Raw genomic sequence first — 23,308 nt, forward strand, 5'->3', positions numbered from 1 at the left:
CCTACATTGGTGGCAACGGTGGGATACAAGACTTTGCATTTGCTGGACTACTCAGCCAATACCTGATCACACTACTAAATTCCAAAAATTGTCATTAAAAACTGATTTTTGAAATTTGAGCTATTTTTCAAAATTTTTAAAAGTCCTGCTAGGGCCTTGTGTTAGTCCCTGTTAGCATTTCTTTTAGAGTTTAAAAGTTTTGTAAAAGTTTGAATTAAGTTCTAGAGATAGTTTTAGATTCTTAAAAAGTATTCCAACTTTTAGAAACATAGGGCCTCATTATGACCCTGGCGGGCGGCGGAGGCCGCCCGCCAGGATGCCGCCCTCCATAATACCGCTCCGCGGTCAGAAGACCGCGGAGGGCATTATGAGTTTTTCCCTGGGCTGGCGGGCGGTCTCCAAAAGACCGCCCGCCAGCCCAGGGAAAAACTCCCTTCCCACGAGGATGCCGGCTCGTAATCGAGCCGGCGGAGTGGGAAGGTGCGACGGGTGCTACTGCACCCGTCGCGTATTTCACTGTCTGCTACGCAGACAGTGAAATACTAGCGGGGCCCTCTTACGGGGGCCCCTGCAGTGCCCATGCCATTGGCATGGGCACTGCAGGGGCCCCCAGGGGCCCCACGACAATCCTTACCGCCATCCTGTTCCTGGCGGGCGAGCCGCCAGGAACAGGATGGCGGTAAGGATTGTCAGAATCCCCTCGGCGGTGCAGCGAGCTGCGCCGCCTTGGAGGATTCTTAGGGGCAGTGGAAAACCGGCGGGAGACCGCCGGTTTTCCCGTTCTGACCGCGGCCAAAGCGCCGCGGTCAGAATGCCCAAGGGAGCACCGCCGGCCTGTCGGCGGTGCTCCCGCCCCCGTTGGCCCTGGCGGTTCTCTACCGCCAGGGTCATAATGAGGCCCATAATGTCTAATACAGAAGAGAATGTGATGGAACTCGACATCACCCCTTACCTCCATCTTAGAATGAGAGAGTTAAGGTCTCTCTGCAAATTAAAAAATATTAAGGTTGGTCTAAACCCTACCAAAATACAGCTCCAGGAGCTCTTGGCAGAGTTTGCCAAAAACAACCCCTCTGAGGATGACCTCCCAGAGGGGGAAGCTAGTGATGTGGAGGAGAGTTCCCCCCCTCCAGTCCTAGTTAGGGAGAACAGGGCTCCTCAAGCCCTGACTCCAACTGTGATAGTCCGAGATGCTGTTTCTCTCACAGGAGGGTCCAGCACCTCTGGAATCACTGAGGATAGCCTCAGTGAAGATGACCTACTGTTAGCCAGGATGGTCAAAAGATTGGCTTTAGAGAGACAGCTCCTAGCCATAGAAAAAGAAAGACAAGAGATGGGTTTTGGTCCCATCCATGGTGGCAGCAACATAAATAGGGTCAGAGATTCTCCTGACATGTTGAAAATCCCAAAAGGGATTGTAACTAAATATGAATATGGTGATGACATCACCAAATGGTTCACAGCTTTTGAGAGGGCTTGTGCAACCAGAAAAGTAAACAGATCTCACTGGGGTGCTCTCCTTTGGGAAATGTTCACTGGAAAGTGTAGGGATAGACTCCTCACACTCTCTGGAAAAGATGCAGAATCCTATGACCTCATGAAGGCTACCCTGATTGAGGGCTTTGGATTCTCCACTGAGGAGTATAGAATTAGGTTCAGGGGGGCTCAAAAATCATCGAGCCAGACCTGGGTTGATTTTGTTGACTACTCAGTAAAAACACTGGATGATTGGATTCAAGGCAGTGGTGTAAATTATTATGATGGGCTGTACAATTTATTTGTGAAAGAACACCTGTTAAGTAATTGTTCAAATGATAAACTGCATCAGCATCTGGTAGACCTAGGACCAATTTCTCCCCAAGAATTGGGAAAGAAGGCGGACCATTGGGTCAAGACTAGGGTGACCAAGACTTCCACAGGGGGTGACCAAAAGAAAGGGGTCACAAAGCCTCCCAGGGGAAGAGTGTTGAGACATTCAAAGGGAAAAATAGTAAAGAGTCTTCTACAGGCCCCCAAACACCTGCTCAGGAGGGTGGGCCCAGAGCCTCTTAACAATCCAATTTTGGGTACAAGGGTAAAAACTTTGATCCCAAAAAGGCCTGGTGTCGTAGCTGTAATCAGCCTGGACACCAAACTGGAGACAAGGCCTGTCCCAAGAAAGGTTCCACTACTCTACTCCAGCTAACACTGGAATGGCCAGTCTCCAAGTGGGATCAACAGTGTGCCCAGAGCAAATCAGGTGTCACACTGAAGCTACATTAGTCTCTGAGGGTGGGGTGGATTTAGCCACACTGGCTGCCTGGCCCCCTAACATGCAAAAATACAGGCAGCAGCTCTTAATTAATGGGACAAGTGTAGAAGGCCTGAGGGATACAGGTGCCAGTGTCACCATGGTGACAGAGAAACTGGTTTCCCCTGGTCAATACCTGGCTGCACAAACTTATCCAGTCACCAACGCTGACAATCAGACTAGTACATCCCATGGCTATGGTAACTTTAGAGTGGGGAGGGGTCAATGGCCTGAAACAGGTGGTGGTCTCCTCAAATATCCCTGTAGACTGTTTGCTTGGAAATGACCTGGAGTCCTCAGCATGGGCTGAGGTAGAACTGAAAACCCATGCAGCCATGCTGGGTATCCCTGAACTGGTGTGTGTCAAGACAAGGGCACAGTGCAAAGCTCAGGGTGAAAAAGTGGTGTTGGAGCCTGGAAAAGGGGCCCAACCCACCAAGAGAAAAGGAAAGAAGACTGGGGAACCAGCTTCCATACAACAAGAAAAAGAGAACCTCTCTTCCCAGGAAGAAGTTCTGCCCTCTGAGGGAACTGAGCCTCTGGAGTTAGAACCTTATCAGGTTGAGCTCCTAGGCCCAGGGGGACCCTCATGGGAGCAGTTGTGTAAGGGGCAAGAAACCTGTCCCTCTCTTGAAGGCCTTAGGCAGCAAGCTGCTGAAGAGTCCAATGGAAAAATAACAGGAACACATAGAGTCTATTGGGAAGATGGACTCCTTTACACTGAGGCAAGAGATCCCAAACCTGGTGCCACTAGGAGAGTGGTAGTGCCTCAGGAGTTTAGGGAGTTCATTCTAACCTTAGCTCATGACATTCCTCTTGCTGGGCATTTGGGACAGACCAAGACGTGGGAGAGACTAGTCAACCACTTCTATTGGCCCAACATGTCCCAGAAGGTCAAGAGGTTTGTGTCTCCTGTGCCACCTGTCAAGCCAGTGGTAAGACAGGTGGACACCCAAAGGCCCCCCTCATTCCACTTCCAGTGGTGGGGGTCCCCTTTGAAAGAGTGGGTGTGGACATAGTGGGTCCACTTGAACCTCCCACAGCCTCAGGGAACCAATACATACGAGTTGTAGTGGATCATGCTACTAGATACCCTGAAGCAATTCCCCTTAGGTCGACTACTGTCCCTGCAGTAGCCAAAGCACTCATTGGTATTTTTACCAGAGTGGGTTTTCCTAAGGAGGTGGTGTCTGCAGAGGTACCAACGTTATGTCAGCATACCTGAAACATGTGGAATGAGTGTGGGGTGACTTACAAATTCACCACACCATACCATCCACAAACCAATGGTCTTGTTGAAAGGTTTAACAAGACATTGAAAGGCATGATCATGGGGCTCCCTGAAAAACTCAAAAGGAGATGGGATGTCCTCTTGCCATGTCTGCTTTTCGATTACAGAGAGGTGCCTCAGAAGGGAGTAGGGTTTTCCCCCTTTGAACTTTTGTTTGGCCATCCTGTAAGGGGACCACTAGCTCTTGTGAAAGAAGGGTGGGAGAGACCTCTTCATGAGCCTAAGCAAGATATAGTGGACTATGTACTAGGATTACGTTCAAGGATGGCAGAGTATATGGAAAAGGCAAGCAAAAACCTTGAGGCCAGCCAATAGCTCCAGAAGTTTGGGTATGACCAAAATGCTGCTATGGTTGACTTTCAGCCAGGGCAGAAAGTCTGGGTTCTGGAGCCTGTGGCTCCCAGGGCACTTCAGGACAGATGAAGTGGCCCTTACCCAGTGCTAGAAAAGAAGAGTCAGGTCACCTACCTGGTAGACCTAGGCACTAGCAGGACCCCCAAAAGGGTGATCCATGTGAACCGCCTCAAACTCTTCCATGACAGGGCAGATGTGAATCTGTTGATGGTAACAGATGAGGACCAGGAAGCTGAGAGTGAACCTCTCCCTGATCTCCTCTCCACAGACCCTAAAGATGGCTCAGTTGATGGAGTGATCTATTCAGACACCCTCTCTGGCCAACAGCAATCTGACTGTAGGAAGGTCCTGCAACAGTTTGCTGAGCTCTTTTCCCCAACCCCTGGTCAGACACACCTGTGTACCCATGATGTGGACACAGGAGACAGCATGCCTGTCAAAAACAAAATATTCAGACAGTCTGACCAAGTTAAGGAAAGCATCAAGGTGGAAGTCCACAAGATGCTGGAATTGGGAGTCATTGAGCACTCTGACAGCCCAGTGGTCTTAGTCCCCATACCTCACACCAAAGATGGAAAGAGAGAGATGAGGTTTTGTGTGGACTACAGAGGACTTAATTCTGTCACCAAGACAGATGCCCATCCCATTCCAATGGCAGATGAATTGATTGACAAACTAGGTGCTGCCAAATACTTAAGTACCTTTGACTTGACAGCAGGGTACTGGCAAATCAAAATGGCACCAGGAGCAAAAGAAAAGACAGCATTCTCCACACCTGATGGGAATTATCAGTTTACTGTTATGCCCTTTGGTTTAAAGAATGCCCCTGCCACCTTCCAAAGGTTGGTGAATCAAGTCCTTGCTGGCTTGGAGTCCTTTAGTGCAGCTTATCTTGATGATATTGCTGTCTTTAGCTCCAGCTGGCAGGATCACCTGGTCCACCTGAAGAAGGTTTTGAAGGCTCTGCAATCAGCAGGCCTCTCTATCAAGGCATCCAAATGCCAGATAGGGCAGGGAACCGTAGTTTACTTGGGTTACCTTGTAGGTGGAGGCCAAGTTTAGCCTCTCCAGCCTAAGATCCAGACTATTCTGGACTGGGCAGCTCCAAAAAAACAGACTCAAGTCAGTGCATTCCTTGGCTTGACTGGGTACTACAGGAGGTTTGTGAAGGGATATGGATCCATAGTGACAGCCCTCTCAGAACTTCCCTCCAAGAAAATGCCCAAGAAAGTAAACTGGACTGTAGAATGCCAACAGGCCTTTGACACCCTGAAACAAGCAATGTGCACAGCACCAGTTCTAAAAGCTCCAGATTACTCCAAGCAGTTCATTGTGCAGACAGATGCCTCTGAACATGGGATAGGGGCAGTTTTGTCCCAAACAAATGATGATGGCCTTGACCAGCCTGTTGCTTTCATTAGCAGGAGGTTACTCCCCAGGGAGCAGCGTTGGAGTGCCATTGAGAGGGAGGCCTTTGCTGTGGTTTGGTCCCTGAAGAAGCTGAGACCATACCTCTTTGGTACTCACTTTGTAGTTCAGACTGACCACAGACCTCTCAGATGGCTGATGCAAATGAAAGGTGAAAATCCAAAACTGTTGAGGTGGTCCATCTCCCTACAGGGAATGGACTTTATAGTGGAACACAGACCTGGGACTGCCCATGCCAATGCAGATGGCCTTTCCAGGTTCTTCCACTTAGAAAATGAAGACTCTCTTGGGAAAGGATAGTCTCATCCTCTTTCATTTGGGGGGGGGAGGGGGTGTTGTGTAAGGAAATGCCTCCTTGGCATGGTTACCCCCTGACTTTTTTTTGCCTTTGCTGATGCTAAGTTTTGATTTGAAAGTGTGCTGAGGCCTGCTAATCAGGCCACAGCACCAGTGTTCTTTCCCTAACCTGTACTTTTGTTTCCACAATTGGCACACCCTGGCATCCAGGTAAGTCCCTTGTAACTGGTACCCCTGGTACCAAGGGCCCTGATGCCAGGGAAGGTCTCTAAGGGCTGCAGCATGTCTTATGCCACACTGGGGACCCCTCACTCAGCACAGACACACTGCTTGCCAGCTTGTGTGTGCTAGTGAGGACAAAACGACTAAGTCGACATGGCACTCCCCTCAGGGTGCCATGCCAACCTCACACTGCCTACAGGTATAGATAAGTCACCCCTCTAGCAGGCCTTACAGCCCTAAGGCAGGGCGCACTATACCATAGGTGAGGGCATAAGTGCATGAGCACTATGCCCCTACAGTGTCTAAGCAAAACCTTAGACATTGTAAGTGCAGGGTAGCCATAAGAGTATATGGTCTGGGAGTCTGTCATGCACGAACTCCACAGCACCATAATGGCTACACTGAAAACTGGGAAGTTTGGTATCAAACTTCTCAGCACAATAAATGCACACTGATACCAGTGTACATTTTATTGTAACATACACCCCAGAGGGCACCTTAGAGGTGCCCCCTGCAACCTTAACCGACTACCCGTGTAGGCTGACTGGTTTTAGCAGCCTGTCACACACCAGACATGTTGCTGGCCACATGGGGAGAGTGCCTTTGTCACTCTGTGGCTAGTAACAAAGCCTGTACTGGGTGGAGGTGCTTCACACCTCCCCCCGCAGGAACTGTAACACCTGGCGGTGAGCCTCAAAGGCTCACCCCCTTTGTTACAGCACCCCAGGGCACTCCAGCTAGTGGAGTTGCCCGCCCCCTCCGGCCACAGCCCCGCTTTTGGCGGCAAGACCGAAGGAGATAATGCAGAAATCCAGTACACGGATGCCAGGGTAGCAAAGAAATACAATAGCGAGATAGTTTGGAAGTGACAAGACAGTCCTGAATTTGTGAACCAGGAGGGTGCTTCAGGAGGGAGTACGAAGGTGTGGTCTGGGAGAAGGTTTAGACCATGGATTGACTGCAACACTGGGGTGTAAAAATTGTACAGGGTACAGTATCATATTCTGAAGGTGCGACCAGAAGGTTGGGAGTGGCACATGTGTAGTTTGACTGTTTTCATGTGTCAAATGAGATAACATTCTTTAGGGTGAGTGGAGAGTGTTGCAGATCATTGATTAGGAGAATTTGCTACTGATCCAGTTTTCTTACTAGCAGAGGATATGTCCTGGTCAAGTTGATTCATTGACAAGGCTCCATGTGGCACTTGTGGAGACGGGTTAATGCAGTTGTTGAGGTGATGAAGGCACATCTGGTTGTTTGTCTTGACCCCCTAGATAACCCAAGTACTTGTACTCAGAGTATTTTTATGCAGTGCATTGTGGCTAATCACCTCTCCATAGGAACATAGACAGAAATGCAGGCATTCTCCAGGTTCAAGTTTAGTCTTAATAGCATCAGGTTTATTGATTATACAGTTACAAAGTTTAAAGAATCAAAACGTTGCTGCAATTGTAAAAGAAGGTCTAGAACATTAAGCTGAAAGTGCACATAGTATGGCCTTAAATTAGTACACAGACCTACAAGCTTAACTGTGATGTACATTTTAGCCAAAATGAGGACAATTTGTCATTTTATATGTACTCTCTTAAAATGCACAGCATTTTTTGTTGATTCTATTTGATGGCAAGTTTGTGCATTTTGTTTCCCTACAGCCTTTTGGATTGCACACCAAGCTGTAAAGATTGTGTTTGACGCGATAGACAATCTCGTAGTTCCGCCTTATGATATTGGCTATGTAAAGCATGCCATGTTCGACTACTTTCAGGTAGGCTGATTGTTCCTGTTGGGTTTGGGTAACGTGTACATCTCCAAAATCCATAAGTATTCAATATAAGTAAACTGAAGAATACAACAAGCACTGACAAACTCAATAAGTAGAAGTGTATCTTCATTGATTGGTAAGATAACATATGTGGATGGGTGAGTGGGTTAACTGAAAAAATTGTCAATCACGTATGAATGGATAGATCAATGAGTGTGTTAATGAATGAGGAGGTGAGTTCATGGATAGATGGACAAGAAATTTGATCCATAGGCGGATGCATGTATGGCATGTATGAATAAGTGAACTGAGGGGAACAGCAGTGTGTTTATGGCATGACGGCAGTATTTGCGGTAATGGCATTCTGATGTGGACCACAGGCAGTGTGTATGGGCAGGAAAGTGTCTGGTTGAGCTAGAGAAGTGTAGAGCAGCCTTTCGAAAGCTGTGTCGCCACCCCCTTGTGGGTGGCAAGCTCTCTTTTGGTGGGTCGGGAAGGTTTGAACAATAAACAAAGATGCTTTTAAATTCTGTGCTTATCTTGTCACATTTGCTGCGCTTCAGAGACAGAGGTCAAATCCCAGGCTGTGTCTTCTGGCAAGTTGCTGCTCATTCATTTAACATGGAAAATGTTGTTTACTTTTCTTTCCCTGACTGCAAAGTGAGAGCAGTTTTCAAAGTAAATTATGTGACAATCTTGATCAAGTACAGAACGTGTGAAAGGAACTGCTGGAAGGATGTTTTTTGTTTTTGTTTTACAAAACACAATGAAATGTGAGTACCTGTAAATGAACTGTATGCACTGAGTAATTAGGAAAGTAAAAGTGAAGTACATGTGTTGTAAAAATAAATTTTAATAAAGCAAATCAAGACATTTTCCTTGGTGATGTACAAATGATACATTTTCACAGAAACCCTAATTCCACATATTATCATTTGAGTGCTATATCGATTTATCAGCTAAACTGTTTCTGTGCAAATTTAGCGGCTATTTCAATGGAAAATGTGCTGTGTGTAAATGACAGTGTGCTACCACACAGTGCTTTAGTTGCATGTAAAACTCATCCGTCCTCATGTCCATTAAAGGTAGGTGGGACACAAAAATGTATTGTTCTACAGATTGGGGCATGGTTCTAACAAGTTTAGGAAGCTCTGGTGTAGAAGAATATTTGGGGCAGGAGCAGTGTACACAGGGCATGGGCATTGAGTACAAAGTGTAGTGTTTAAGGGGATCTTGGAAGTGAGTGCAGGTCTGGATCTTTTAGGGAGTGGAGCCCTTCTCCCTTAGCATTGAGAAAGGAGTGGGACCATCTGTGAAAATGTTATACAGGGCTCGTAAAATCTACTCGACCACTCGCTATGGCGAGTCATATTTTATGAGGTCAAGCTATTTTTAGAACCTACTCGGGCGTGTGGACAAAGAACAGGTGTTCTGTTCTGTCAGAAACTAAATTAGCAATTAAGAGACCTTTAAATCTTATTCTTGTCACATTTGCTCTGTGTTCAGAGACAGAGGTCAAAAGTCAGTCTGTCTTCTTGCAATGCAAATACTTTTCCTTGTGACTGAAGAGTTCCATGATTTTGTAAGGTGAACTGTCTGACCTGTGTGAAACGAAAGGCTGTTGGTATCAGATTTTTCCTAACTCACAACATTTATATAACTAAGTCAACTTTACAAACATTTTAAAATATATTTCAGTAGCTGTGAAAAAATTTTTTTTTGCACTTCTGTGTGATGAAAAAAATATTTTGATAGGATAAAAAAAAAAGTCAGAACACTTTACTTGGGGATGTGCAAATGATAAATATGTTTTCTGAAACCCAATTTTCACAAATTATTGTTAATACACTATATAGTTTTGTCAGTAATGCTGCAAGTTAGTGGGAAGGTTTTTGGGTATTTCTTGGAAATTTCCTGTCTTTAAATGATAGTGCGATACCACATCACGCTTTATTAATATGCTTATTAAAAGTGAGTGTTTAAACAGAAACTGAGAACATCTCCAGCCCTGATGACAATGTTATTAGTAAACTAAGAGGCAAGTCATGCATGGATCATGTTTACCCTATAGTTGGGCTAGATTTATTTTACATGGAGCAATAGTTTATTGTATTTAATCAAACAAAAGAGGATTTTTTACAGGCGAAATGCTGAACTCACATATTTGAAGGTGCACGCATATGTGAGAATTAAAAAAAAAAGGCGACTGTAAAATACAATATCTGCCTAGGATCACACAATTTGAGAGCCGTTTCCGGGTGAAATACATCACAGTTAGGTCGAGTAGATTATTCAAGCTACTCGACCTGCAGGTCTAGTAACATTTTTATGATTCTTCGAGCCCTTTTATAGTATTTCATTCTTATAGTACACGTAAGCTGCTTCTGTGGCAGTGTCGAGCTAATTTTTATTTCTCACCTAGTAAAAGTAATAAAATGTGCTATTTTCTCAACTGAAAACGGATCAATTTCACTGGCTAATGCAGTGCATATCCCAGTTCTGCTGAGAGGTGTAGAGGGGGTCGCACCCCGGTCTCTGAGGACCAAGGGAGAGGAGCAAACATTCTAAACTTTCCTTAAAACCTTGTACATCACTCCTTTGTGAAATGTTTAGCAGTACATACTTTTTTTTTTAAAAGTGCACACTTTTGCAAAAGCATCTGAAAGCCCTAAAACATGTTTTTGTTTGTGCATCCATCCTGGTGTTCCTCTTTATAATGTTATGCTATGTTCATTTGTAAAGCTTACGATCCCTTGGGAGGGTATCATTGTGCTATGTTGGTGAGAGTCCTGCCTCGCCTAGGGTGAAAGGAGGGGCTGTTCGATGAGCAAGGTCTTCTGCTTCTTGCGCACTCAAGACGTGAAGAAGAGGCTATGATGTGTAACAGCAGGGCATTCCAAGCATATTAGGAGTGTGGTAGAAGAAGGCTCGACCGATGGATCTGGTTTTCCATAGGTGTTGGATGTGTGGCAGTGTCTGGAAGGTTTTTGAAAGCAGATACAATTTTTGAGGTATGCAATGCCTGGGTTATTTAGTGCTTTGAAGGTAGTGGTCACAAATTTGAATTGTTCTTATTTGTGTATGGGAAGCCAGTGTAACTCCTTGAGGTGAGGAGTAATGTGTGCGCGGCGAGGAAGGTTATGGGTGATTCTGGCCGCTGAGTTCTGAATGGTCTGCAGCCTCCTGATGAGTTTCTTGTTGATCCCAGTGTAGAGAGTGTTCCTGTAGTCCAGCTTGCTTGAGACGAGGGCATGAGTGATAGATTTCTGGTGGATGCTTCTACCTGCAAATTCCTCACCTGTAAAAAAAAAAAAACTCAGACTTCAGACTGAATCTAGAAACTTCAAGTCTCTCATGTCGCCAGTAGGGGGCACTAGCGTCAGATGGGTGCTGGAAGTGGCATTGGGTGACGTCACTGAAGCCATATAGTGCCTGACCCGGCTCATCGACATCTGTTCCCTTTTTTCTGCACCTTCAAGACGGATCCAGAGCTTGTTCTCTTCTAAATGTTTTCTTACACCAAAAATATTATTATACGCCATGTCTCAACCCAAGCATTTGGGTTATAGGCCCTGTAGGACTGCTACTGACAGATGTCCATCACGGACCCCCATGCTGTTTGCCTGTGGTTCTTGGGCTCTGGCCACAATTCTTGATGTTGTGACTCTTGCCTCCACATGAATCCGACAGTCATCAAGGAGCGCAAGGCCTAAGCTCTTAATGGTGAGTGCTCGTGATGGAAGAAGACATCATTATCGTCGATCTCGACTTTGATTGAGCTCCCCTTCCTCATCCGAAACCAGGAGGAAAAAACATAAGAAGCTCATGAAGCGCCCAGGCATAGGAACCAGAACTCCCACTGGACCTTCTTTGTTGGTGTTAGTCCCCTTAGAGCCCGGTGAACCCACTTTGGCAGCTCTGCACCTGTTCCTCAGCCGGCCCGACTCCTGACTTCATCTTAGCTGCACTTGTCTTGTCAAGCCGACTCTATCTGCGCTATGCCCCTTCATCTGGATTTTTGGATCCAGCTGCCTTCCTGAACTCCACAATCAACATCTTCTCCAGAAATCAGCCAAGCCCCATTTCGGCTTTGGCCCGGTTGCTCTGGTGCAGGCTCCTGCCTTCACCCCAGTGGCCAGCTACGCACTGGTCCAAATGCTACAGACGCCACCTCCATCAAAGCCAAGGGGACCCACACCTCCTCATCCACCTGCAGACCCTCGCCAATAAAGATCATAAAGGGAGGTTTAAAGGCTACTCAAAGAAGAAAGCTACATGGAGAGGATACACCAATTATTTTGTTTTGACTCTGCCTTTGTATGAGGAGGAAGCTACTGAAAATCCCTTTGATATTCCTGGGTTGACTTCTGAATTTGGCCTGGGTTCTTCACCAAAAGTGGATATGGATTTCCCTGTGGGCCTCCCTTCTTCAGTCGTTCTCTCACTTCATTCGGTAATCAAAAAAGCAGCAGACGTTCTTGATCTCCAAATTCCAACAGTTGATGACAAGACAAACGCCTTAACTGAGGTTCTCCTCCCTGCTCAACCATTCTTTGAACCCTTGCTGCCTTTCAAAGACCTTGCTGGATCCCATCCTGGCGGCTTGGGAAAAGCAATCTTCTGCTTCACTGGCAAATCAACGAGTAGCCAGATGTTACTGCCCTGCTCCCTGTGACCCCCACTTTTCTCTCTGCTCACCCATCTCTAGAGAGGCTTTTTATTCGGGCATCCTGCTTCTAAGGCCAGTTGCAAGGAATGCTACTCACTAACCCGTAGAATAGAGAGTCCATGCGATTGGAAGCCTGGGGAAAGAAAAGCTTCACTGTTTGCAGAATGGCCTTGAAATTTCTGAAACCCAACTGTTAGTTGGCATTTTACATCCACAACTTGCTGAGAATGGGACAGACATTTGTTCCACATGTTACAGAGACCACTTTCAGGGGGACCTTACTGATCGTCAGAATGCAGTTGAGCATATTGAGTTTGGCCTGGATACAGACTACCCTGTTACATGGACACTTAGGTGCTCAGGACTTTAGGCTTCTCGATGGACGTTCAAGACAATTTAATGGATCTTCCCCTATGGATCTCTTGGTCATTCTGCAACAGGGGGCATCAGCCCTCCTATTGAAAGGAGTGATGGAGTTAGTGCTAGACCAACAAAACTGCCAAGGATGCTACAAATCTTACTTCCTAGTGCCTAAGAAGGACGGCAGTCTCTGTCTCATCCTGGGCCTCAGGAAACTGAATTTTCTCCACCCGAAAAAAAGGTTCAGGTTGCTGCCCGTGCTCAAATTCTCCTGGCATTGGCTCTTGGAGACTCAAGGGTATCGCTCGGCTTGCAAGATACATATTTACGTATTCCTGTCCTGCGGTCACATCGAGCATATTGCCATTTGTGGTGGGTTCTATGCACTACCAGTTTACAGTACTTCTCTTTGGCTTAACATTGGCACCTCATGTCTTTGCAAAAGTGATGACAGTGATTGTGGTCATCTCAGAAGGTTGGGCTTCCCCATTTTTTTATACCTGGACGACTGGCTCATCAAAGCCTGTTCCCCAGAGGTGGTGTTGCTCCTTTTGCAGTTGACAGTATCTCTGCTTTGCGATCTGGGCCTTTCCATCAGCAAACCTAATCACACCTGTGACCTTCTCAATAAATCCAGTTCATAGGGTCAGTTCTGGATACTACCCTTCTCCACTCTTTTCCTCCACCTCAGAGGATCACTGACATTCGAGAAAGGAGCCCATCCTTTCAGCAAAGTATGAGATTTCCAGTCCTGGGAGTCCTAAGATTCCTACGTCTGCTGGCGCTTTCATGCATGCATGTTGGCACATGAGACCCTGCAATGGGGCCTCCGCAGGCAGTGGCTTAAGTATGATGGAGACCTGTCAGATTTCACCATGATCTCCCACAGTTCTGTGGGGAAAGTGGCTTTTTGGAGGACCAAGCAAACCTGAGCTGTGGAATGGCCTTTACTATCCCTCAAACTGTGAATATTGTAGTGACAGATGCCTCCACCCTAGGGTGAGGAGCCCATTTGGGGGATCTGGAGATCAGAAGCCTTTGGTCTGCAGGAGAGCAGGTTATTCATGTTCAGCCTACTGGAACTGTGGGTGATTCATTTGAGCTCAAGGCCTTCCTACCCTCAATCCAAGGTTGGCCCATGTAGATCTTGACAGACTACATGACAGCGATGTGATATGTGAACAAAGAAGGAGGAGTAGGGTCTCAGCTCCTTTGTCTGGAAGCTTTGAGAGTGTGGTCTTGGGGACACCACTGAGTGGATCTGGTTCACCCTAATCACCTAGCTGGGGCTCTTAATGCCAGAGTTGACAACATGAGCCAGTGACCATGAGTGGTTTAATCTTCTGGAGGTAGTCAGAGACGCGGTGGGGCACTCCTCAGATGGACTTGTTTGACTCCTCTGAGTTCTGCACCCTCCAGTGTCCACTGAGGTGGCCTATGGAGGCCGGTTTTCAATTGAGGTTGAACTTTCAGCTGCATTATTCATTTAATAGTGAAAGTGAATAAGATTCCACTTTTATTTTTAGCACTGCACTATTCTGTAGATGGTATTCTACCTCTTGCCTCAAAGGCTTTAAAAAATGGTTGGAAACTAATGCTTGTTGCACCAGGGCGGGCGCTATATGACTTTGGTGATGCCACCTAATGCCACTTCTGGCATCCATCTTAAGCCAGTGTCCCCTACCGGCGATGTGAGAGCTTTGCACTTTCCAGATCTAGTCTGATGCCTGGGTTTGTTCTACAGGTGGGGAATTCTTCACTGTGTTCCTGTTTCTCTGGAGTGACCTCTTTGTAATACCCCCAATTATTGATCCTCACACTGTTACCAATAATTGTTCACACTCAGCGTCAAATGACATGGAAATGGAAAGAGACAAGGAATACACATCATCTTGCAGGAGTAGCACTTATAAGCAGCTCTGTTTTATCACCTTGGAATGGATTTTGGCTCCCTAAACTAGAGTAACTTCTTCCAGGTTCTATGCAAGTGGGATTACGGTCTATGTTTCAAAGCCTAGTTCAGGACTCTTTATACTAACACATGTACCAGAGACCAAATCAGTGGTGTTAAGTGTGGTCCATTGCCCATAGGCAGGGCCAGCAGACAAGGATGACCCCTCTTACATGTGCTGTTTGCCTCAGCATCAAACTGGATAAGATGTGATTCCTTGGAACACGTCTTTCAGTGAAGCAGTGTTGAAGAATAAAGGTTTCTTTATGTCAATGATATGCTTCTTTTCTTGCGATACCCCAGGTGGGCAATTAAAGACTTGTGGAAACAGTTATAAATGAATTGGAATTCATCCATCATTGTCACAATTCAAAGAGGAAACATAGCAACCAATTCATATTCACAGGGGCATATTCAGATACCTAGGGGTACATGTTACCACTCATCGTGGATTATTTTAGAAACATAATGTGATATCTTTAAGTAGGATTATAAAGGGGATGAAGTGTACCGCCTTGTTACACTGCCCATTAACATTGTGAGCTGGGTAGTTTTATTCCAAACGATTGTATTGCTAGGACTCCTTTACCCATTGCAAAATATTCCCTGCACGATCCCTACACATTTCTTCAGCACCTTCTATAACAGTTCTCATTGATGGATGGGGAATCTTTCACCGTTTGCTTTTGATGAATATACTTAATCGGGTGATGAGGGAGTTTGGGAATGGGGGACATACGCCTTTTCTACTGGGCAACCTAGTTGACTATTGTGAATCATTGTTTTTTTGGTCATGTTTCTGCCTTCTGACATTAACTAAATGTATTTATTGGCTCTGAACTACTTGGATTTCTTTATGGGTCCCTTGTACCCATCTTGCTCCCTTCCCGGCCACTTAGAGCTTTGAACTGGATAGGTTGGTCTTATAAACTGCAGCAGGGAACACCGCTGTGTTAGGGAGCGTGGCTGGCTCACTCAGCAGGCTAGGTTGGTGTCCACTCATTGACCAATAGGTATCTGGGTGATGTGTTGGAAGATTGTCATGTTAAATGCTTCACACACAGATGAGTCAGGAAATTCGACCTTCATGAGTTTTATGCAACTGATGCCCATGCTGTGGGGTCAGAGAGGTTATTAGCCAACTGAATACCGAAGGAATCCCCCAGATTTACTGCTCATTATTAGCAAACGCTTATTTGTGGAGCTGCAGTCACATTGGGAACTAGACTTGGGACCCATGAAAGAATACAAATGGACAGAGGCGAAGATGGCTCCCCAAGAACTGGCAATATCGACCAAAGTATACTTGATCGAATTTAAACACATCTAGAACGGGACTGGTGGGTGGGTAAGGTCCAGTCGCTCAAATGCCTTCGATGTCATGAGATGGTAAGTGATTTCTTTCATACAATCTGGTGCTGTGGGTGATCAAAAAGTGTTGGCAGAGTGCAGCACACATTCCCACAAGAGTGGTAGGGCGGCCTGTTGAGCTGTATCCTGAGACGGTCATTCTAGGGATCAAGGAGGAATACCCCTGTGGTGTGGATTCTGCAATAGGACTGGGGTTTGCCAAAAGAAATATTGGCACATACTAGCAGACTGACCCTTCCCATCCGTTAGTAGAATTTCCTACTGCAAAACATTTAGTCACACAGTCGCATCAAAACAAAAATATGCCCCTTAGATTTTCACTTAACTATGCACTATGCAAGAAGATCGAAAAGACAGCAAACTTTTAAATATGTAATTCCTCAAAGTGGCTCATATGCCCCCAGTGTTGTCTTCTACATTATACATAACACACCCCTCAATAGCTATTTGTGGAGGATATACCACCCCAGATTTGTACAAAAAGTAGAAATTACTTCCTTGAGTTCATGCAGGATTAATGAATATTGCCACAATTTTGTTAATTTAAACAACTTGGTATGTATTGTTTTTATTAGGCACCAACTAGTGCAATATAACACCATCAAATTCACCACCTGCACTTTAAAGCACCAGTCTGTGATCCACTCTGTACACAATGCATCACATAATAATGCACGTCTGTCCCATAATTGTAAAAGGAGCAGGAATACAGCACATGTGTCATTTTCACTGAACTCATTTGGCAGCATTAAGATTTCTCTCTCCACATACTCAGTTGCATTTGTTCCTCTGCAATGGCTAATCAAGACAGATGTGTCTGTATTTTAATATTTAGAAAACAATTCTTTATTTCTGGAAAATCATAAGTTTACTAGCGGCGGTGGCCACCACAGATCTCAAGGGGAGGGGCAGGCAGGGGAGAGGAATGGGGGGGGGATAAAAAAATAATTATAAAAAGCGTACTTCTTCCCGTCACTGCTGCCTCCTGCCGCCTCGCTCCTCTTCTTCTGGTGTCCCAGCATTCACTGGGAGGCCAGCACAGGCTCCCCAGCAATCCTGGTGCTGCTTTCATGTCAAAGCTAGCATGAAAGCAGTGTCATGATTGGCCTGAGCGGCTTGGACTGCCGCTCAAACGCTGTCCTGGGGTCTGCAGTTTCTCCAGCCCAGCTGTTCAACACAGTCGGGCTGGAGAAACCTAAGTGCGCATGTGTGTTTGGCCGGCCTAAGACGGCCAGCCAAACAGACATGCCCACTTAGGTGCACTCTCTCCTCCGCCACCTCCCCTCTCCCTCCTCCCGTGTCCCAGCCCCACCCCTCCCTTCACCTGCAGCTGGCTGAGCCAGCAGCTGAAAGATAAAACGATAAAGAAATATTGTTTTATTTTTCAGCTCCTGGCTTAGCCAGGAGGCAACGCTCCTTCACCCTTGCGAAGGAGCCGCCCCTGAGGTTTACGGGGAGCCATATTATTAGAGTGCTCTGGGGATACTAGAGGACAGTGCTAGGGAGTAGATCATTGGCAGTATCGTTGGCAAATTTCTAGCTGGCAGCTGCCTTCTGGTTATTGATTTACTTAGCTCAATAAATGTTCAATATACTCCAGTTGCGAGAGGTTCTTTCACTTGAGACGAGGAGAAGGCGAACATCACTGCAGGGAGCCAGCAGCATCGGAGCAGAATTTTGGTAGCCAAGGCGATTGGTGCGGAGACTGGTGGTGCGTGCTGTTGTTAGGACAGCAGATATAAAGGACTGCTTACTAGGCCAGCGCAGAGTATGGAGACATTGGGCCCTAACACAGGTATAGACCATGTTGCAAGTGCGCTGAAGGCCAGACAGCTGTTGTTGGTTGTGACCATGCTCAGAGACTGTCCCCAAGATTAACCTTGTGCACGATGGCAACACAGCATTGCTGAGCAACATCCCCAGTGCTTTCACCTGAGCACGCTACTATTGCTGCCTGCCAACTTGAGGCGCAATCATATGCCAAACTCGACCGCATTTCCCCACGGCTTTTCAATAAACAAACCCTACAGCTTGAGAGATTAGTGCTAAACAACTTGTAAATGTATTACATGAGGAACATTCCCTGGAATAAATTGTATGTACTAACACTTCATATACATCGACTTTAGACAATTAAAACTTAAATTAGACAGGAATTTATTTCTGCTTCAAACCCGTTGAGCAACCTACAAGTACAACCCTGCATACTTAAATAGCTGAAAATGTAAAGACCTAAAATCATTTACTACAAGATTCCTTCTAACATGGATGGAATGATTGCACCAACAGCAGTTTTGAATTCACCAGGGGGACCTTTCATTGCATGGGAAAATTAAAAGAAGGTTTTTCAGGCTTATGTGGAAGCAGTGGGAGGAGGCATCTTTACTGCTTCATGTAAGTTGGCTATGCTTAAGCACTGTTTGGGGGCTGAAGGACGGCGCATATTGAAGCATTTTCCACTTTGCCTGAGGAAGATGATGTATCAGAATAGGATGCTTACAATCGAGCAATGTTGAAATTAGAACAGAATTTGGGGACAAAAAGGAATGAAGTGGAGAGCAATTTAGATTTTTTAAAATGACTCAATTCCCGGGTGAATCAGAGGACACCTTTATAGCAATACTACCGTTACTAGCATTTACTTATCATTACAAAGGTTTCTTAGAGGATATGCTGCGTGAGCAACTAGTGCAAAAGCTGGTTGACAAAAGGTAATTAATTACATCTCAAAGGGCCTATCCATTCACATATACCGTTTAGGCTGGCCTTGGCTTCAATAGTGTTCCAGAGCGCCATGCATCATCTTTTCAAGAAAGAAAAAATGTGACATATTTCCAAAATATTCTTTTGGTGCTTGGCGAGAATGAGGATAAGAATAACAAGGTCTTACATTTTGTGTTGGGAACTCTGTAGGAACATGACTGAACCATCAGGCTGGACAAATGTAAAATTGGGATGAGAGGGGTTGAGTACTTGGGCCACTGGCTGGATGAGCATGGAGTGGCACTGAAGCAGAAGTTGATCAGAGCGAGAGAAGGTGCCCCATCACCACAGACTAAGGAGAAACTTTGTTCATTCTTTGGTTAAGCAGAATACTAATCCCAGTTTGTCCAGATCTTCACAGATAGAACTAAATGAATGCAGAAGTTAATGGTAAAGAATGTCAAGTTTGAGTGGAGTGAAGAGTGTGAAAGTAAGTTTGTACAGCTGAAGAAGAAGAATGTATTGGCCTCAGCTTTAAAAACTTTTGACACATGTGACAAAACCATAATTTGCACTGATGCTAGTGGTGTGGGTTTGGGAGCGCTCCTAATGCAGTACAGGGATGGCAAGAAGGTAACTATTGGGTACGCTTCACAACTTTTGAGAGGGGGAGAGTTGTCATATTAAACCATAGAGAAAGAGGGTTTGGCGTGGTGGGGTGTGAATCACTTAAGGAAGTTTAGGTGGGAAACAGCCTTTGTGATTTGTACTAACTATGGGCCAAAAGTGAATGTTTTCACCAGTAAATGTACATGCCAGGCTTCGTCTAGGATCACGTGATAGGTTTTTAAATTGTTGGAATTCACCTTCAGAATAGAATATGTTCTGAGCAAGAAGAATGTGGTGGCGGATTGCCTGTCAGGACTACCAGTAGATACTCCAGGTGAGGTCAATGATAGTGAGGAAGAGTAGCTTTTGGCAAATGTATGTGCTCTCACAGAGGGTCGTATATCACAAGATGAGTGGGTCAAAGCAATGAAGGAGGATGGCATTTTGCAAGAAGTCAAGAGATATATGACAAGGGGGTGGCCAGCTAAAGGGAAGGCGTCTGATGGAGCGGAGGCCTTCCGCAATTTGAGTGCAGAATTGTCTGTGGTTCGGGAGGTGATATTGAGAGAACTTTTGGTTGTACCCAAAGTATTAAGAAGCCACATATTAAGGTTGGCGCATGAAGGACACACCGGTATGAGTGCAACCAAGCATAGGTTGAGAATGGAATATTAGTGGCCAGAATTAGATAGGGATGTGGAAAGACCGATTAGAGAATGTATGCCATGTGCTTAAAGCGATAAATCACAAAAAATGGTGGAGTATCTGCTGGTGGAGAATGCCAAAATGGATGCCCTGCGGAAAAAAGTTGTTTTAAACATTTTGGGGCCCTATAGTGTTCTAGAGACCTGTCCCATTTATGCCTTGGTAGTCAATAGCTACTTTTCAAGGTGGCCAGAAGTTATATTTACTAGTTATGTGACCACACAGGATGTTATCAGATTTTTTGGATGAGCTGTGGAAAAGGGGTGGGGGATATCTGAGTGCATATAAGATTTTTTGTGTATTACCCCCAGAGCAGTGGTCTTGTTGAGAGATAGAAGGGAACACTAAAGGAGGGTTTACAATTGTTGTTGAATCAAGGTAAGCAACACAAAAGGATAATGGACGGAGTGTTGAACAATGCAAACACTCACCCCCAGTCACAGGTCTGGGTTTAATCCATCGTTCTTTTGCTCACCAGGCCACCCCAGTTTGGACCCAGCCATATGCAAATCAGTCTTGAACCTGTTCCTCATGGGAACAGTCCAGCCCGAACTGCCAAGCCAGGTCCTCCCTGGACCGGAAACAAGCAACCTGGGGCCGGTTTCAGGGTATCACCCTTCATCAGCCAGGCTAACTTGAATCCAGTGGCACAGTGAGCAAGGGACCCACGGCTGGGCATATCCTTCCCACTTAGGGCAACTTTAGCAACACAAAAGGATGATGAACGGAGTGTTGAACAATGCAAACACTCACCCCCAGTCAGAGATCTTGGTTTAATCCATTGTTCTTTTGCTCACCATGCCACCCCAGATGAAGGGTGATACCTTGAAACCGGTCCTAGGATGCTTGTTTCTAGTCCAGGGAGGACCTGGCTTGGCGGTTCGGCCTGGACTGTTCCCATTGGGAACAGGGTCAAGACTGATTTGCATATAGCTGGGTCCAAACTGGAACGGATTTGGGTGGCAAAAAAACGATGGATTTAGGCCCAGATCTCTGTACTGGGGGTGAATGTTTGACATTGTTCAGCATTCCGTCCATCACCTGTTGTTTTTGCATTTGTCGCCCCAAGTGGGAAGGGTATGCCCAGATGTGGGTCCCGTGCTCCCCATGCCACTGGAATCAAGCTAGCCTGGCTGCTGAAGGGTGATACCCTGAAACCGGTCCTAGGATGCTTGTTTCCAGTCCAGGGAGGACCTTGCTTGGCAGTTCGGGCTGGACTGTTCCCATTGGGTACAGGGTCAAGACTGATTTGCATGTAGCTGGGTCCAAACTGGAACTTCATGGGTGGCAAAAAAACGATGGATTTAGGCCCAGATCTCTGTACTGGGGGTGAATGTTTGACATTGTTCAGCATTCCATCCATCACCTGTTGTTTTTGCGTTGAATCAAGGTAACCAGCTGTGTGCCATGAGGAAATTGGTGTGAGCATACCACACCTAACACCATCACAGAGAAAGTACCTTTTGAAGCTATGCGTGAAATGAAAACTAGAGATTTGACTTCCAATGGTGTAGAAAAAAGGAATATGCAGGTGAAGTGTTGGGAAGGTCAACTGGTATCATGGAGAAATGTGTAGAAGGAGAATGGGTATGTGTAGGGAAGGGGCGGAAAGAAGACATGGGGTTCGCAAGATTTCGGAGCCATTGCAAGTGTATCCCTACACTGTATTATTGAGCGATGGAAATGTGTGGAACTACAAGAAAGTGGTGAAGGCTGCTGACTATTTGTTGAAGCTATTGTCAGTAGAAGGGATGAAGTTCATTCTTAAGGAAGTGAGGTGCATGGGAAGGATGATATGAGTCATGGAAGGACCCAGCGGGCACCTACCTGACATGATGAATATGAGGTGGGCTATTCCTTATTGTTCATTTGTTATGCATGTTATGCAGCAGCTTATTCTTCTGCATGGATTATGTTCTTATGGGTCTTGTTTTATTTCATTTAACTTTAGTTAGGATTTTTTCTTTTGTTTATTGTGTATTATCATGTAAATTCTTATTATGACTGCATTACCTACTGGCAGTCAGTAGGTAGTTATAGTTAGGACCTAATTTCAATTGAAAAAGTGTTTTTGACTTAGCTATATCTTTGGCACCATTTGACGAATCTTCACAAACTTTTCCAAAAGAAGTGTGCCCAAGGGTCTTGTTGTGCATGGAAAGTTTCGGGGTGATCCGTCAAGCGGGAGCTGAGAAAAAGGGGGTGGTCAAAAAAAGTGTTTTTCCAGTGTTAATGGCCAGGTTAATGGCTACCACCTGCAGGGAGCAAAAGACTTGATTAGCGAGCACACCTGATATTGGCATGTTGACTTTAGCATGACATTCAGCCCTAACCAACGATCGAAGAATCATCAGGTCTTCGCAATGGGGCTCTTGGTATGTACTCCCCCTCCATTGGTGTTGACTCGGATTGACTATTATTTACAAGGAAGTACAAGGCCCTTGTATGTATGTATGTTAATTCTGTTGTCTTTTATTTTCCCTGTGTTCATTCAGGTTTCTGATCGTCTCGGTATCCTGACTCACCTGTACAGAACCTTTGAGAAATCCAAGTTTGCGGGGTTTTGCCAGAAACTAGCAGAAGGTAGTGTACAATTAATGGTGTCCTGTCTCACAAGAATAGTGTATTAAAAAAAAAAAAGCATCCTGAAATGCTAATGCATGGCCATGCTTTAGTTGATATGAATATTGGGCTTGTCTTACAGATAAATCTTCATATTGTAGGTTTTCTTCAACAAAGTGTCAGGAATGTTAGGAGAGTCCTAAAATCCTCTGTAGTTCTTACAAAAGGCTATGCAAATCGTAGATTTCCAGCATACTTTTACTACTTTGCTTATCCACAGCCAGCTAAACAACATGACTAATGATTCCAGAAATTTGCCAATATATATTTTATCTCTCACAAAGAAAATACTAAATGTATCTATCCCTTTAGCTCTTCCCCTACACTTCCAGAAAACACATTTATTCCATCCTATTTAGGACGAAAATCGCAGGTGCAAATATGTTGCAAAATGTAATTAGGAAGAATTGTGAATTCTGGCTAAATTTCAACCATATGAGCATCCACCATAAACCGTAGATTTGCAATTGAGGAGATCCAGAATTTTGTCATGAGAAAACAGGATGCAGACTGATTCATCAACTCAAAAAACTGCACATTGACTAAGCACTGTTGCATGTACCCTAAAAGTCCTTATCCCTTGTAATATTAAGTATCCTGTTGCAAGATCAGCTGCTTCAACACTTTATTTGTTTCAGACTTGTCGCTGCTGCCAGTTTCTGTTGAATGAGGGT

General features: G+C 45.4%; 1 protein-coding gene across 2 annotated transcripts in view; it reads left to right on the top strand.

The window, feature by feature from the left end:
• Positions 1–23,308, top strand: part of NAGK (N-acetylglucosamine kinase) — a 173,130-nt gene that overhangs the window by 77,833 nt on the left and 71,989 nt on the right. For both annotated transcript variants that reach the window (XM_069205395.1, XM_069205404.1), the window contains exons 6-7: positions 7,535–7,647; positions 22,508–22,595. In XM_069205395.1, coding sequence (XP_069061496.1) covers positions 7,535–7,647; positions 22,508–22,595 — 201 coding nt within the window. The remainder of the gene's footprint in view (positions 1–7,534; positions 7,648–22,507; positions 22,596–23,308) is intronic.

Source organism: Pleurodeles waltl, chromosome 1_2 (assembly GCF_031143425.1).
Source record: "Pleurodeles waltl isolate 20211129_DDA chromosome 1_2, aPleWal1.hap1.20221129, whole genome shotgun sequence".
Lineage (NCBI taxonomy): Eukaryota > Metazoa > Chordata > Amphibia > Caudata > Salamandridae > Pleurodeles > Pleurodeles waltl.